We start from the raw sequence: 18,031 nt of genomic DNA, 5'->3' as shown, positions 1-18,031 counted from the left end.
GCACGGCCCTGCTGTGGTTTCCTCCTCTCTCCTCCATGCCTCCCTCCACCTCTCCATCTATACCCCTTCAAATCCAAAATCCCAAACCTTACGCTCACGCGAGAGTGCCTATTGGGGTCAATTTCCACTCACACAAACTTCCTGCAAATACATAATTTGAGTCTGTTGTGCCTGTAACAGTATACCAGAAACACCTTCCAGTTATATTGTATTTATTATTGTGTTTTAGTTTAGTTTGGGGGAATGATTAAAGAGAATCCACAGTCAAGCCTGGTGACACTAGTTACTAATACCGTATTGTGTATATGAAAGTTGCTGAGAAAGTAGATCTTAAAAGTTCCCATCACAAGAAAAAATGTCGTAACTGTGAGAGGTGATGGATGTTAGCTGCTTTTATTGTGTTAATCAGTTTGCAGTGTGCACCTATATCAAATCATCATGTTGTACACCTAAAAACCATACAGTGTTGCATGTCAGTTCAGTCTCAGTAAAAGTGAAAAATAAAGTATCTACCACAGGTAAAAACAAGCGTGAGCCCAACCGCAGAACTTGAAGGGCAGGATTCATCCACCTACTCTGTTCACATGTACTCTCTTTTTAGAGAAGCTCTGTTCTGTGTGACCGGGCCTTGAATTAAAGGACTATCTCTGACAAGCAAATAATGGATGCAAATTTGTCTAAAATTTAAGATAAGGTGATTTAAAATGATCCAGATTCAATTCTCAAAAAAAAAAAAGAAAGAAAGAATGCACACAGAATCTTGAGCGTGGGCAAGGGTCCCTGCTCACCTTGAATATTCCACTTTCCTGATGAGGGCGGTCTTTTGGATAAGTATTTTCATAGGCACCTACATATTAGAAAAGAGAAATAAAGGTCTTCTCGTTTTTAAAAAGGCAGCCTTGCTGTTAAAATAGGATGTCAAGAAGAGTGTCCAAAGATACGTGTGGGCTCAGACGTGGCTGAGGCGGAGCCAGCCACCGGCAGTCTGTGGAGCGGTGTTTCCTGGCTCTCGAGAAGGCTGAGCTCTTAGGTCTGAATTGAGAACCACAGATACGTGCATATCCTGGGAGAGGAAAGCAGGTTCACCGTCTGTTTACATTTGCCAATCATCCTTTTAATCTCTGTCGAATTATCTCCTTAAGCTCCTAGGAGCTTGTTATGTCATCTTTTGAAACAGTAAATCACTTTATTAGGTTTTTAAAAGAACGTCCATAACGTCATTTTCATAAGCCATTTTGTAAATTAATGCATTTTCCTTTCTGTTTAACCAGTTGCAAGAAGCTATTTTACGTTTCTGCTGCAGTTCAGAGGAGCTCAGTTAATTCATAATTTAATTTGCAGGCCAGAATATACAATAAGTGCTTTTGACTTGTTTAAGTTATTATAGACATGAAAGCAGCATTTAGTACTGAGATTCACAAGCGTGTGTGTGTTGCTTTTGTTACCCAGCGCTGGGATCCCGACACAGGCCAGACCTGGTGCCCAGCACGCCATCCCTGTTTGAAGCTGCTTCCTTGACAACCACAATTTCATCTTCCTCCTTATATGTCAACGAACATTATCCACACGACAGGACTACGCTTTACTCAAACAGGTAATATTTAGCGCGATCACATTGCCGGTCCGGCTGTTACCACATCCACATCGCGACTAGACCGGTATCTCTGAGTGAGAACAAGCTGTCCCTAACACCCAGGATGTGCCTGTCGCCTTCTCTGTGAGTAAGAGAAAGAGAACAAGCTTGATTTTTACTGTGGCAAGAAATGCATCTCAGGAAAAACTCTTCTGATGTTTCACTATAGTTACTCATTATGTTTGGTTCTGTGGAAGAAAACAAATCTTTCATTATTTTTATCTTATATATATATTACACAGCCAAACAATGAGATATATATGAATGGGCATGAATGTGATACATATATCACATCTTCTTGATCCAGTCATCTACTAACGCGCACTCGCTGCTTCTATGTTTGGCAGTTGTAAGTAATGCTGCAAGAAACATAGGGGATGCATATGTCTTTTCAAATTAGGGTTGTGGATTTCTTCAGATAAATACCCAGCAGTGAAATTGGGGTCCAATGGCAGTTCTGTGAGGGACCTCCATACCGTTGTCCCTAGTAGCTACATCAGTTTACAGTCCCACCGAGAGTGCACCAGGGTCCTCACTCCTCCACATCCCCGCCAGACCTCGCCGTTCTTCGGTTCTTGCTGACAGCCATTCTGACAGGTGTGAGGTGGTGCCTCCGTTGGGTTTCAGTGTGCAGTTCCCTGATGATTAGTGCTGTTGAGAATCTTTTCATGTGTCCGTTGGCCCGCTCTGTGTCCTCTTTGGGGAAATGTCTACCCAGGCCCTCTGCTCATTTGTAAATTCAGTTGTTTTTTTTGTTGCTAAGTTGTATGAGTTGCTTAATCTATTTTTGATATTTACCCCTTATGGGATGTATCAATGGCAAACATCTTCTCCCGTCCCGTAGGTTTTTTCATTTTGTTGATAGTTTCTCTCACTGTGCAAAAACTTTTTAGTTTAATGTAGTCCCATTCGTTTACTTTTTCTTTGTTTTCATTTAATAATTTCTTATGAATGGATTTTTAAAAGAAGCACACTTGGTTAATATTGCAGAGATAGCTGCAAAGATATTTGAATGTTTTCTTTTCATATGAGTGGCATTCATGTCTATGGTAGACAGAATAATGGGCCCACAAAGTTGTCCACATCCTAATCCCCAGAACCTGTGACTCTATTACCTTATATAGCAAAAGGGACTTTGGCAGTGTGATTAAGTTAAAGACCCGGAGACAGGAAGAGTATCCTGAATTATCCAGATGGGTCCATTGTAATCACAGGGGCCTTAAAGAGGAAGACAGGAAGGGTAGAGTCAGAGAAGGAGATGCGGTGCCAGAGCACAGGTCAGAGAAAGTTTTAAAGATGCTACAGCTGCTGGCTTTTAAGGTGGAGGAAGGGGCCAGGAGCTAAGGAATGCAGGCAGAGTCTAGAAGCCCAAAAAGGCAAGAAAACTGATTCTGCCTTAGAGCCTCCACAAAGGAACATGAGGACCTGTGAACTGCCAGAGCTGTAAGATAATACATTTTTATTGTTTGAAGCCTTTGAATTTATGACCATTTGTTACAGCAGCAACAGGAAACTGTGTAGTGACCTTCAAACGTTTCATGTGAATTTGAGCATTGAAGAGGGTTCCTGAACTTTCTTACATAGAAAATTAATTTATTAGACCATTTTTTCCTTTTTAAACAGAATGTTTCCACACACTGTTTCTAGGAATAGAACATATGTTCACAAAGAGTTCACAACATTGTCTGTGGGATTCGCTGTTTCGCTTCTTCTATTTTTACACATGCCACTGGGTAATTAGTTTTAATTTTAGGACAGGGGCTACTATGAATACATTCTCAATAATTATCTGTTAAACACTGGACTAGTTCTTATCGAAATCTAGCTTTCAAGAAGCAGATCAAATTTGTGCAGGTAAAGTGCTTCTTACACTGCAAGTCATTTTCCACCTTCAGACTAGCGGCTGGCTTCACTCAATATGGCAGATTCATTTTTAATACAAGAATATTTGTAGATTTTAGCTTGGTCCTTTGGCAAGTTCAGGTTCAGTGGTTGGAGCTTCTGTAGAAATTTTCTTCTGTTGCAGTTTCCTTCTCTCTCAGCTAGATGCAGGGTAGGTGACAGCGGTGAGGCAGCCGGTCTAGGTCTGCAGAAGTGGCGCCGCTTGCCGGGCGAGCCACAGAGCTCAGCTGGGCTTCAGTTTGGAAAGCTCTGCTGCAAGGCAACAAAGAAGGCTCCACCACAAGTTATTCAGCTCACCTGAAGTGTAAATGTAATTTGGCTACCATTCTTCCATTAGAAAAATTTAAGGTGACTTTATACCTAACACTAATGTGTACCTTGACTGTTCAAATTTATATGTAAATTAGTCAAACAAGGGTCTTTTTAAATCTACAGTCCCACTGAATGGCTGTCCTCACCTTCTTTTTGCCTTCAAATGTAAATAGACTTGGAAGATGGTTGAAAAGTCACAGGAAGTTCTTTGCAAAGTCAAAAACAATTCTCACATGAAGCCATGGTGATGATTTACCAGTTGCTTTGCTTCTGTTCTCATTATCAGGATCATATAATTGGATATGCTATTAAATTATTGACTAAAGCTTTCAGCACAAAAATTAAAGGGTTCCGTCTGTGTTTGTTTTGGTGGCAGTGGTTGCGTTAGGGATCCAGTCTCGGCCAGAGGTATTCACCTCTCAGGGATTCAGAAGGCTCCCCCAGGGTCTGGCACTGCCTCCTGCCAACTCCCAACCCCTGCCCCCTGTGTACTCCCTACCTCTATGCCCTCCCGGGCCATGGTACCAGTCTTGGTACTTGTATTTATGCTGACACTGGTTATCATTTACTTAGAAGTGAAAAACGTCAATGTTATCTACAGTTTTCTCTTTCTTTTATTGAAATGAATTGTTTGAAATACGTCTCCTTTGGCATTGTATCTTCAAGTTGCAACTTCGCAGCTATCAGTCCAGGTTGGGTTCAGTTGCAAGGACGAGAAGCAATTCTAGCTTCATCACAGAGGGATTTGACAGAGGGAATTAGGTGCTTACAAAGGCTGTGGAAAGGCTGGGGGAGTGCACTTGGGCTGGGCTTCCAAAATCACTCCTGAGTACACCACCCAGCTGGCCCACCCGCAGCCCTGCAGCCTCCACCACAAGAAAGTGGGTGCCCTGCTAACAGAACGCAAGTCCAAGAAAAGTTATTTTGGGGAACCCAGAATGTTTTCAATATAAGCTAACATTTTATTTTAATTTTTTTAGAGAGTGGAAGGGAGGGAGAAAGAGAGAGAAAGAAACATCAGCCTGTAGTTGCCTCTGACACACCCCACACTGGGGACCTGGCCCACAACCCAGGCATGTGCCCCAGACCAGGGAATTGAACCAGCAACCCTGTGGTTCGCAGGCCAGGACTCAATCATTGAGCCACACCAGCCAGGGCTAAACTAACATTTTAAAATTATGCAATTTCACAAAAATACCCAGATTCTTTTTGAAAAACGAGCAGCTTTGGCACCACTCGGCTCCACTGCATCCTTAGGGTTCTCAGCTAGAGGGGAGAAGCATGCTCCACTGCCCCCCTCTACCCCCCAGGTCCCCACCCTCTGCTTCATTCATCTCTGCTCTTGCTGCCTTTGGGCATTTCAGTTTTTAAGCCTTGATGCAGAAGAGAAGCGAAAGACAGGCCTCAGATCTTAACTGCTGCCTTGGGGAAATCATGTGGAAAAGGTGCAAAACAGACGCAAAGGTGCCAAAGAACCCCCAGGAGAAATGACGCATGCCAACTCCGGAGCATCGGTTTCCTGTTTTCCCACCCACCACACCCAGCCCTAACTGCTCAACAGGGAGGCCTTACAGCAAATGGGATCGTGCCCTGGCACTCGCCTGAGGGCACGGGGACGAGAGTGTCTGAAGCGCGTGAGGACTGGGCACCCTCGGGGAGGATTATGGGAGGATTATGGGACGGTTGGTGTGGATTCTGCGGAAGGAGAGGGTGAGGAAGAAGGAGAGGAATTCTAAAGTTAAAATGTCACAACGGTGCTGCTTTACAGGGAAGCTTACTCTGTTGTAAACATTGAAAAGTTGTGGTCCCATCAGTTAATCTGTAGGTAGCAGTGTGTTCTCATATACAGTTCCTGGCCTGTGCTTTAACACACGACGCTCTGTTACAGACCCGACCAGTCCATTTCTCTGATGGGTTTGAATAAAGTATCCCCTGTCTTAAATGAAGAAAAAAACAGAAATTACTGTATTTTGCTTCTATGATATTTTCCTTGACAGCCCTCTTGAACCTGGGTGTGTCTTCAGGCAATAAATACACAGTATTCCAAACCTCATCTGGCCTACTGAGTTTTAAAATCTAACTTCAATAGCCTGGAAAGAAAATGAGTTGAGTATTGACGTTGTAATTCACGTTTGGGTTTTTCTCTTTCTCTGTGAATCTTATTTTCTTTCTGTTAAGGCCAAGTGGTCTGTTTTCCCTGTTTAACATCATGCTATATATATCTGCACTTAAATAAGCAGGAAATACTTCAACTAACGATTGGCATTCTGTCGGTCTTTTTAGAGTCCTTAATTTTGAAAGATGTTGGTGAGTGCCTGGATGTCACCCCACCGAACTTACGCACCGCAGTGGGGAACTGCTGTCGCTTAGAATTATTCCTTTCTTCAAAGGATTATTCTTTGTTACCTCAGAAACTCTGACAGCAGCCCATTCTATTTTTTTTTCTTTTTAACGTCTACTCCAAAAATTGACTAGGAAGCCAAGAAAAAACAGCATCATTTTTAAAGTGTACACTATTGAACCCGATGATTGGGAGTGCATACTTTCACGTTTCACTGTACACTTCTGTGTGAGAGTGTGCAGTTCACACACATGAAGAGAGAGTATTGTGGGTACATGCTTCCCAGTCAAATAGTGGGATTTAAATTCTGAATTTGTGGTCCCTGAATTTTCTTTCTTAGTAAAAACTCTGTTCTTTTTAAAGGAGGTCCATACATTGAGCTCTAAAAAAAAAATACAGAGGCAAATGTGTTTTATCCCAAAGTTAGAACAATTTAATGTTGTGGAGATTGGTTACACTCATGAATATTAATTCTTCTCATGATTTCCTGCACAGTTGGTAGCAAAGCTGAAGCTCTGATTATGCATAAGAATTGAAAGCCCTGCTGCATTCCAAAATATTTATACTTTACCGTCACAGATGCCTTTACCAGCGCCACCGTTCTGTTCAGTCTCTTGTTTTGCTTCTGGCTATTTCTAAGGGTTGGCTCTTCCTGGAGTCATTTGCAACAATGTGAGAAGGGCAGATATGTCAGAGGAAAAGTCACTGGTCATTTGCACATAGAGGACAGCTGGCAAGGGCTCTCTAAATGATGAGTGCAACATTCCAGGTCTCAGAGGCTGATCCATGGACCGGACAGCAGTGCTGTGCCCGTTTCCTCCCGCCAAGAGAGTATTATAAACCTAGGAGAGGGGTGAACAGTGGCCGCTAGCCACAAGCCCCTCCCTGCAAACTGCGTACCACTCAAATGCAAGGACACACAAGTAGAGCCATCCCCAAGAAGGATAGAAACCCATCATCTTACAAATTTATGGAAAATGTAAGGAAAGAGAAATGCAGAGATGTGCATTATGTGACATATCCAAGGTCACATAACCTGCTAATAAGATTTAAACTGGAACACAGGTCTCTGGGGCCCAAGGCTCATGTGCTTTCCAGTGTACCTCTCTTTCATCACGGCCTCCAGTGCCTCGAGCCCTATCCCTGTGTGTGCTAGACACGGAACGCTGATTGCTTGTGGGTTATTTTTCTTTCCTAACATGAATTCTGGCCCTGTGTTTGAGCCACTTTTCACTGTTTAGTAACTGAAGTGTTTCCTGTAGGCCAAGTGGCAGGCTTATGTCATTGTCACCTATGGTGTTCGTTCTAGAAGTCATTGGCTAAGTTTCCTCATTTAAAAACATCATGGCTGTGGGAAATTTCTTATCATAGTACTAGTCATACTTCAAACCCTTAGTAATTATTTAGCAATAATAACAACTACAATAATAGCTAATCATCCGATCATATTAAGAGTCTGTGTTAAGTTCCTTCCATGCAGGAAGTTACTTACTTCTCACAGCACCCCCGTAAAGACGTTATATTGATTTTCTCCAGTTGAGATGAAGGACGCCTGACAAGGTTAGGTGAGCTTCCTGAGGTCAGATGGCTAACAGCCAGGTCCAGGACTTGTGCCTGCAGCGCTGACACAGAATCTGATGCTCAGGCTGAGCTCCTCAGTGGCTGCCTCCAGCCACGTTGTCGCATCTCAGACGAGACGACTCTTAGGTGATACTTCCCGTGGATGTTCGGTGGCACTCACACAGGTTCTCTTTGTTCTCATTCGTTTTGCCTTTTCTTTTTCCCCTGTGATTCTGAGTGAGGATTTTCACTTTCCAGAATGTGAGAGACCGAGTGTTCAAACACCCAAAATACAGCATAGAAACCTAAAATAGCTACTTCCTATTTTTGTTTCAAATTCTGCAAGTGGACTCCAATTCATTACCAGACCGTTGAGAAAAAGACTTTCGTTAGATATGTTTTTGCCTGATGTAGAAAATCCTGTATCTTGCATTAGCAAGAACATTCATGACAGGGTCCAGCACATGTAGCGCCCCTTTCTATGACAAAATCTTTTATTTTAAAATCATAAGCATGTGATTTTGTAACATAACAATATCACAGTCAAGCACGCCATATAACATTTTAGGTAAAATGTTCAAATTAAAACTGTAAATTATTACACCCATATTATTACCCTGCCAACCACACTCAGGCAGGCATCACTTCTGCCAGCCCCTGTACTTAGAAAACGAAGGGAGAAGAATGTTGGTTGCAAGAACTTCTTATTGCCTCCAGTTCTCTAACTGTAACCTCAAGGGAGAGACAGCGCATGCCTGCAGTACCTGTTTCAGACACGGCAGCATCCTGCTCTACCTGCGTGCCAACCCGGGGCTGCGCTGGGGTCTCCGCACGTCTCTGCAGCCCTCCTGCTGAGGCTGAAATTGAATCTGACCTCTCCGGACTCCTTGTGCATTTACGCTTCTTAATCTGCTTACTCCAACCACACAGACCTTCTTACCACCATAGCCACCCCCAGCTGGGTCTTTCTCTTGCATTTTCATTGTTATAAATCATTAATTAGGGTATTAGCCCTCAAACTGCCACTTCTAGCTATCCAACACTGGGCAAGTCACTTTCCCTTTATGTGCCTGTTTCTTCATTTGTAAAATATGGATTATTATAGTACTGCCCCAAAGGCTTGTTATGAAGGTGATATGAAATAATAATTGGAAAGCATTTATAATACCTCCTGGCACATAGTAAGTCCATCAAAGTATTTGTTAAAATAACCAAGTGATTCCAGACCCTAACACCTTGCAACTTTCTGGTAAGCCCCACTATGAAGGGCAAGATGGGATTGCTCTTGGCAACAAGCCATGCAGAGTACTTTATGACTAATACCATTGCAGCCGAGGAAACGGAAAACACACTTGGAATTTCAAAGAGGATTTAGTAAAGGGAATTGGGTATGGAACATGGGGAAGCTGGAAGAGTGAAGGGGGAAGTGGAAGAAACCCTGGTAAGTAATTTAGGAGGCTGCCAGAACCTAGACTCATGCAGGAGGGCCCCACCTGGGGACCGGCTGCTGTCTTGGGAGCAGGGACAGTGGAGGAGGGTGCCACTGAAACAGCTGGGATAGTCCGGGGCACAGCTGCCTCCACAGACACCAGCCAAAGACAGGAGAAAAAAGTGAGTGAGAAGAGGCCCAAAGCCTTCCCTCCTTCCCACCTCCTCACCTCCTGTGGGGTCCTCCACCGGCTGACCCTGGTGGAGGAGCCTGAGGAATATAGTGTCTGACTCTCCGCCCCACAGTTGCAAAGCAGGGTTGAAACAGGATATTAATAACAGCCACAGTACACAGAGCAAAAACTAAACAGATATAAAATCTTTTACAAAACAGGAATCGCAAAGGTTGAAGCTTTATAAAGGTAGAATGTGTGCGCAAGCACAGGAATCTATTCAGACTCTTACCTAAGGAATCCTAGAGACGATGGTTTTTACCACGCCAGTGTAAGAGTAGTATAAAGTAGCTGTAATTTGTTTAAATGATCTGTGCAATTAGAGACTCCAGTGTTTACCAACAAGTCTGTCGGACAGCCAGTAATGCTTTCCCTGGTGCTGCGCTGGAGTAGATGTCATGTATAAATACTTACAGAAATTTTAGCTGATCCCAGGCACATGGCATTGATCAAAGGTTCTTGAGCTCAAGAATTCCACAAATTGTTGGGAGCCTGGGGAACCCAGGTGAAACCACCTCTGATAGAGCAGGAGATACAGGAGTGATGGGACAGCTGTCACTCATGCCTAGCAAAACAGCTTTACTTTATTGCCAGGATCCCACACCACACCACCCCGTCTCATCAACTGACAATAACTCAGTTTAAAACAAACACACAGGGGTGGCGATGGTTTCACTTCCATTCTTCTCACGGTGAAGGATCTAGCCAGTCTGCCCCCGTGTCAGGAAACTAGGTCAACAAGCAATTGATGGTACATCTCTGAGGGAGAATAACACTCCTTATGGCTCTGAAGCAGAAACCTGCTTTGTTGCACAGCCTCCCAAGAGAAGAATGCCCCGTTTCAGGCATGAGGGCCGTTTCAGGCAGGGGCTGCAGGCGAACTTGACAGGTCCATGTCTCTCCGCTGGGACTAGGGCGCCTGCAGAGAGAATCAGAGCTTGAGAGAAGTTTCTTAAATACGTCTGTTAGTTTAGTATCCACTCCTCAATCTCAGAAAAAAATGTTATATCACACAGTCTGCACCTGACTTTTACTAGATGGGGATTTGGAGGGTTTCTTTGACAAATTATAGAATTACTTCTGAAGTGATTAGCTTTTCAAATGATCCCTCATATATTTTGGCATGGGCAGGAAATTGAATTGAATTTTTCAGGTATCTGACATTTTATGAAGAATAATTTAGGATTTAACATTAATTCAAAGAACACAATGTTTTTTGATGAATTCGTACATAGTAATATTTCTAGGTGCTTTTGGTGATTAAGACTTTTTAATGGATCCAATATATGGGTAAGCCATATTGAAAAAAAGGGGCAAGTTTCGGGCCAGCCTTTGGGTATCCTAACTTAACAAAAATAACCTCCTTTATCCCTCTTCTGCCTTTTGGTTCTGAGACAAAAAGAAAAACCTACATGTGTGTTTTCTCTGACTCGAGCCACTAGTGTTGCATGTGTGGGAGAAGGGTGTGCTGGGGCGGATGTTATCTCTGTAGACCCTCCCCAACCCTCTGCCCCTTCACTGACTCTACAGAAATGCTTCGCAAAGCATGAGCAGTCCCTCCATCTAGGTTTTAGTGCGCCCCTAAAGGGCCTCCCTCATGCACCCTACAGGTCCAGAAGTACAGTTATTGGAAGGCACTCTTCTTCTCCGTATTTACTACATTCCGAAACTATTTCTTTGCCTCGCAGTTCAGCCAAAACACAGATGTGCTCGTTCAAGGAATTAAGAGGACATAACATGTAATGCCTGGAATGCAAACCATGGCAAAGCAGATGGGTTTGCAGATTATCTGGGGAGACGGGACCTCAGCTCCTCTCTCGTACCTCAGACTGACCTAGACTTAGCTTCCCTCGCCTTGAAGGTATTTTAGGTCATAGACTTAGTGGCCAAGCAAAGTCATTCTTTTGAGAATTACATGGGCTTTACTGACTCCCTTTTTCTGCTTAGAGGTTTGTTTGGTCCTTCTGGACCCCTGAAAGTCTCCCTCTCTCTCCTGACCTTTTCTCTCTGTCCTTCTGATGTGTCCACACCACACTCAGTTAGCTGCTTCTACCCTTTGCTCATGCTGGTCTTATACAAGCTCGTGTCTTGCTTCTGCCCGAGGGGCCCCACCCAGGGCAGCACCTCGGGCTTGTCTACGTCACTTCAGCTACCTTCAGCTGCTACTGCCGTTCTTTGAGCTGCCCCCTTTGGCCCACCTGCCGCATTCCCCGCTGGCTTCTGAGCCATCGCCTCTCGCCTAGCTCTGATATCACATACAGGATAGTGGGGGCTTCCAGGGCCTGAGCGCCCCGATGGGTCCTGGCTCATCTTCCAGGCTCACTTTACCAGCTCCTGCCATTCCTCCTTCCCTGGCACCCTCTAAGGCCGGGCCCTGCCAGAACCCCAGTTTCATTTGGATCCTCTGATATATTGCAAACACAAAGAATAGCAAACATCATTTCTTCCAAGACTAGAAGAAAGTTGATCCCCAACATCCCCTGTTTAATCCCTCTGTTACCTGTGAAATTATCTCCGCAGTGGCTGGCTTTATTGCCTTGTCATTTAGATGCCTTCTTGATCTTTGGGGGAGAGAATTTCACGGTGGAAGTCCACAGTGAGCCTGCTGCCGAGGGCTCACGCATTTTGGAGAGACTAACAGGCCCAGCCCCAGACAGGCAGACTAAACACATCTACACGGCCTGCCTTTTGCTTGTAGCTCGTTACAGTCTGCACGTCAGGAGAATTAGGTAAGTGTAATGAGAGAAGGCAGAGGCAATGATAAAAATCTCAACTCAATAATATTAATCCAAAATGTGTTTATTTAATAGCCAGCTTTCAAGGATAAAGTGGTAGAGAGGAAGTACATAATGATGTGAAGGAGCTCAGCCATTTTCTGGCCAGCCATATTAAAAATTGGTGTTTGGCAGGTCATACAAGAACTTTCAGACAGCCAGACTTGTTTTCTCTACACAGGATTTGGCTAAAATGAGCAGGTCATCCTGATGGCCACTCGGAGAAAATACACGTCCGGGCTTCTCTGTCGTGGCTTTCCTTGTTTCTCACCACACTCACTGCCAGAGTGCTTCTGAGTGTGTAAGCACGTGGTCTGGGAAGGGTGTCCTGTCTTTCCTGTGTGAGGGCATCGGGGTCGGTGCCCTAATAATTCTGTCATTATGGGCCACTGTCTTTGCCGTCACTGAGTCGCGACAGGAGAGAAGGCAGCATTTCAAAGTCAGGGCAAAGCTAACCTGTGAAATGGATCAAACTTTTACGTCTTTGCCTTTTTCCTGCCCAGCCTCCGGGTGCTTTTCCGATCCCGGCGGCACAGCTTGCGCTCAGCGCTTTAGAAATGGAAGGGTCCTTTGGACATCCTGTCATCAGCCCTTTTATTTTTATTTTTTAATTTTTGTATCCAAATTCCACATGTAAAGTTTAACAGTCAAATAACTGTATAAAGATTTTTTAGGAAAAGAGCAAGTCCTTGTTTGTCTCCCCTTAAACACTTTCCAGTCCCCAGATGTCGTTACCTTGAACTCTTTCGGCTGATTCATTTGGCAGTGAATTCCTTGTCTCTTAATGGCACGTGTATAATGCAGTTTCTTGATCTTCCAGGTTTAGGCGTTACGTGGCAACTTCCCACTAAAGAAGGTGAAGATTCAGCTCTTTCCCCGCTGCACGCCGCCCCGTGCACACACGGTCCCCTCCCTTCCTGTTGTCCTGCATAGTCACACCAGGACTCCACTTACATCTTTAGGGCATGTTTTATTATCACTATGCGAATACCATGTTTGGTTTTCGTTTTCTGTATCTTTTTGTTTTCTCTATAATAAATAATCATCTCATTTATTTGTTTGCTTAGCTTCCTATGTGTTTGTCCTCCAGTTTACTTTTCTCCCTCCATCTCCCTCTATTTGCCTTTCTATTCTATTGGATTCTTTCTAAGAGAGTTCCTCCACTTTATCTCCTAATCCTGCCACTGAGTTTTTTCCTTTCTGTTGCTGTGTTTTATAAGAATTCTTTTTTTGGTCACTGCAGTGTCCTTTTTTCAGCAATCTTCCCTTATTTCGTGGTTGTAATTTCTTCTCTTTTTTTCTCTGAGGGTATCAGCATTGGATTCTTTCTTTCTCTTCTCGCCTTTTGGTCTCAGTTTACATTCGAGTTGCCTTTCTCTGTTTGTTTTGGTCTACAATGAGGGGTGTCCAATCTTTTGGCATCTCTGGGCCACACATTAAAGTCACTGCTACATGTAATGAAAAAAAAATCTCATAAATAATGTTTTAAGAAAATTTACAGTTTTGTGTTGGGCCACATTCATAGCCATCCTGGGCCACATACAGCCTGCAGGCCGCAGGTAGGACACCCCTGGACATCTCTCATATTGGAGATTTTCCTCAAATTTCTGGAAATGCTTGCTTGTTACTCAACCAAGTATTTGAATGGGAGACTTGAGAGCTGGCCAGAAGCTTAAGCATTTGAGTTGGCCAGGCTTCACTAAGAGATGACCTGGCTGGACTCTAACGGAGGAACCAGTGTTCATATCTGCCAGTCTCTGCTGTTGACCTGGTCAGATTCCCTGTAGGAGATGCTTCTGTCTTCTAGCTTGGAGGGGAAAGGCCAGGTGGTCAGCCTTCTGGAACCTGGGGTAGGAGAGAGGGCTGGATGTCTCAGCATCTAATATGCAGATGTTCACTCCATCACCCTCTTTTCCCTCAAGTGCCTCTGGTGACCCTGGGTCCAGATACCCTCTGTTCTATGGCCGCATCAGAGAGGATGAAAAAAAGCTTTCTCACCTATTATTGCATGGGGCAGAGTGTTTTCTCAGCTATGTGTCTCTTTACTTCCCCCGGTGTCGGCTTAGGATTCAGTTCTCTTGGGTTTGCTAAGTCTGTTACTACCTGTCCACGTGCTTTCCAGGCTCCAAAATACTGTATCTGTTAGCCTCTCCCAACTTCTGTTCTTTGTATAGGTTTGTGCCTTTTTGAACCCTTTATTATAGTTTTAGAGGGGTTGGAGGTGACAGTCCATTTAGGTGGGATGTGCTTCATCTGCCTCTACTTCTTGGTCCACAAATTAAGGCAGGACCCAAGAGTTGCAGAGTGAGGATTCTGAGGTTGCAGTAAAACTTAATAGCAGAACAGGAACTAGGACCTACGTTTCCTGACTCCTTGCTCAGGACATCCTCTTTCAAAGTAGACAGTATTGCGAAAATAGACAGTATAATGGATTCATCCACAATGAGCATGCCCCTGTTAGGGTGTGATGAGATTAAAAGGCTATTTTGCAAAGAGCCCTTTGTATTTGTGCTTCGATTGGTATCTCCTTAGGAGACAGTAAGTCAGGAAGCATCTGAGGTCTTCCCAACACTTCATCCTCCTCAGACAAGCCCTGTGGAAGGAAAGGGCTAGTGAAAAAGGTTGGTAAGACAGCGGTGGCTATGCTGCGTTACACAGCATTTAACTTCTGTGCCTTTTCCACTTTCCATGAAACTGGAGTTGTACCAGGTCCCACCAACGTGGGAACAAATGGGGTCACAGTCAGATATCCAAATGCCACTGGGCTTACTTGCCCCATCTGCTGTGGCAGGTGCTGAGTCCCCTATCAAAGTACCCTGCCAATATGCCCATAAGTCCCAGGAGGTGTCTCCTGGGTGCCCACCAACAAGTGCAGTCCCACTGAGAGCCATCACTTCTCCCTCATCGCTCAGCAGGTACCACAGTCTCCCAACAGGCCTGGAAGGTCCGGTCCACCCCCTGCGGGGCCTCTAGCCCTCCGCACTGGGGAAGCATACCCTTACTTTTTAGAGGGGTCCCAAAGCAATACTGTTGGGCTTGATGTTTTATAGACTTTTAGTGAAATAGCTCTGCTTGTACTCCCCCTCGCCTCCTCTCCCCACTCTGCGACTTTCTGCGTCTCTCACCCTAGGAATCGAAGATGAGTCCTTGGACTCAGCCTGCTGCACGGAACTAGGTATGCCCACTGATAACAAAGACATACTTCAGTTCATTTACTGTCATTGACCTTCCTTAGTCCTCAGCAAAGAGACTTGCTTGCACTGGGCCTGCCCACCGGGTGGATCTAATTCTCACCAATGGACATTACTTCACCTCAGGGTCTCAGACTGGGATACTGGATACTTGTCACGTCTTTTCCTATGGAGAGTACACACGGTATCCCCAAACAGGTGAGGAAGGCCTTGCAGTCACAGGGCGTTGTACAGGACGCTAGAGAGGAGAGAAAAGGTGGGAAATCTTTGCTCCTGAGAAACTATAATATTTGTATAAATAGATACAGTAGAAGGTGGGGTATTCAATTCAATGAAAGAGCTATGCAAAGTGCATTGGGAGAACAGGGTTCAGAGAGACCACTCACCCAGAGCCACCTGGGACGCCTGTGGCAAAGGAAGAGTGCTAAGGGGCAAAAACTTCGTATCCCTGATAGTATTTCCCATTGTTTTTGGAATACTGAGTGCTCAGAAGGTGTTTCTTCACTATCCAAATGCAATATTTGAGGTACTTGCAAGGATGCTCGATTGAACTCAGAAGAGATCCCAAAAAGGGAAATGCTGTTTCATTAAAAAGTTTAATTCCAGGAAGATGCGTACTGATCACTTGCTTCTAGTTGTGTGTGTGACAGTCACTGCGCAGCCAACTTTTCAAGTGCGGACTGGGGAGTGCTGGGCGCGGCCCCCCAGGCCCGTGACTTGGCAGAGCTCCCCAATTGGTTCCTGGTTGTCATTCAGTCCCCTTTGTTATTCTGTGGCTGAGACAGATTTAAAATTGATTTCCTTGCCTCAGTGATAAAAAACAGTTCTTAATAAACAAGGGGCTCCCGTATAAAGCCCTCTCAGTGTGATTTCTAGACAGGGAGGGGACAGGATAGGATATTCGTGTTGAGGAACACAGCTCTCCTATGTAACCGGAGCCTGCCACCTCTTTGCCAAGACAGGAAGGCAGGTCAGCCGGGAGCTGGCCTCAGATTGAAATAATGACAGGAATTCTGGGGGATGGAGAGAGCTTCACATTTTTATAGCACTTATATAATATTTATGAAACCTTTTACTAAATATGGAAGATAATTTTTAGAAAATAGATGAGTTATAGCTACCATTAATTAATGTGCAGCTTTTACATTTTTTGTTTATTATAATCCAAAGAACATGTAATCTATGCCTATTCTATACCATGCAACCTGCTGAACATGCTACAGATACTATTTTATGAGTATTTAATGTGTTTGCCAACCCTGTAAGGTGAGCACTGGTGGAATGAGTAAAAGGGACTTAGGCAGAAACATACGTAACAGTGACATAAAAGTCGATTACTACCAAGGCTATTGTGTACCCAAACTAACACTGTATAGAAAACACTGCTTGACCCATAAAATGAACTTCTAGGCACTGACGATTTTTTTCCTCTAAAATCTATAATACTGGTCATTCTTCAACCGTTAGGAATATAGTCTCAAATGCTTCACTTGAAAGCATTCCTAGTTTTGAATCTCATGAAGTGTAACAACAGCCCTTTAGGAAGTGGCCCCGTAACTGAAAAAAAGAATACAAGTTAAATAGCAAATTACCCAATCAGTAGAATCATGTGATATGATTCCGTCCTAGATCAGCTTTCCCTATGTATATGTTGCTAGAGAAAGAACAGTGTCCTGTGTGTTAAGAAGTAGATGTGAGCCCAGCACTAGCAATGCTTTCAGCACAAGAAACAGAGAACCTATTAGTAGGCAAGGCTTAAACTGGCACTTCCAGCCTATGCGTGAGGCCCACCGGTGAGCCACAAGGAGGTGATGAGATGTGTGTCCCCTCAGCCTTCAGGGGGCTGGGCGGGGACCTTGGGCAGCCAGAGCCCCCAGGGTTATTCACCTCAGGTGCCAGCAGTGTCCTCCCTGTCCCCTTGTGATCATGTCCTATAAACATCATGACACTAAAAAAGGTTGAGCAGTACTGGCCCGGTGTATAATAAAGAATATTTGTCCTGTATTTGACAAAAAGTTTGGAAGTAAGTACCCCAGGGTGAGTACAATCGCCCAGTGATAGTCTTGCAGGTTCAGGCTCTTTCCATCTTCTGCCTTGCCACCTTCTACTTTTTGGTTTTGCTGCTCTTCTTTGTTGCCCCATGGTCACAAGGTGGCTGCCACCACCCCAGACATCATGTCCTCCCTCTAGGGATTTATGCAGGAAGGAAACAAGAGCACAGTACACAAGGGAGGGTGTTTCTCATTGCAACAATCTGTCCTTTTATCCAGTGGGGAGGGGAGCTAGTGGGAGCTTTCCCAGTCCTGCCTCTAGCAGGTCCCATGACCACCTGTCGCTGCAGAGGAGGCTGGGAAGAGACCCACCTGCACTGACCCTACTGATTTCCACCCACTACCTAACCTCAAAATCGTGGGTTCTGTTAGCAAAGACGGAGAGGCACTAGTGGTAATGGCAAACACAGCCTGTAAGGGAGAAGCCAGGATAGATATTTTTTTAACGAGACAGATTTTTCTACTTCTTAAGTAATTGTTTAGATTGCTTCCACCAAAATACCACCCACAGGATCACTTACCCCTGAAACCAGAAGCCTGCTCTGTGCACGTAGGTTTGAAACAGAGCACCCCAGATTTTTTAAAAAAGGTTTGTACAAGTGTTAG

General features: G+C 44.4%; 1 protein-coding gene across 4 annotated transcripts in view; it reads left to right on the top strand.

The window, feature by feature from the left end:
- The window catches only part of PIP5K1B (phosphatidylinositol-4-phosphate 5-kinase type 1 beta), a 305,089-nt gene that overhangs the window by 227,265 nt on the left and 59,793 nt on the right, over positions 1–18,031 (top strand). For all 4 annotated transcript variants that reach the window (XM_024555177.4, XM_071221500.1, XM_071221501.1 and 1 more), the window contains one exon: positions 1,450–1,594. In XM_024555177.4, coding sequence (XP_024410945.2) covers positions 1,450–1,594 — 145 coding nt within the window. The remainder of the gene's footprint in view (positions 1–1,449; positions 1,595–18,031) is intronic.

The sequence above is a fragment of the Desmodus rotundus genome, chromosome 1 (genome assembly GCF_022682495.2).
Source record: "Desmodus rotundus isolate HL8 chromosome 1, HLdesRot8A.1, whole genome shotgun sequence".
Taxonomy (NCBI): Eukaryota; Metazoa; Chordata; class Mammalia; order Chiroptera; family Phyllostomidae; genus Desmodus; species Desmodus rotundus.
This window is presented reverse-complemented; position numbering and strand designations above follow the sequence as displayed.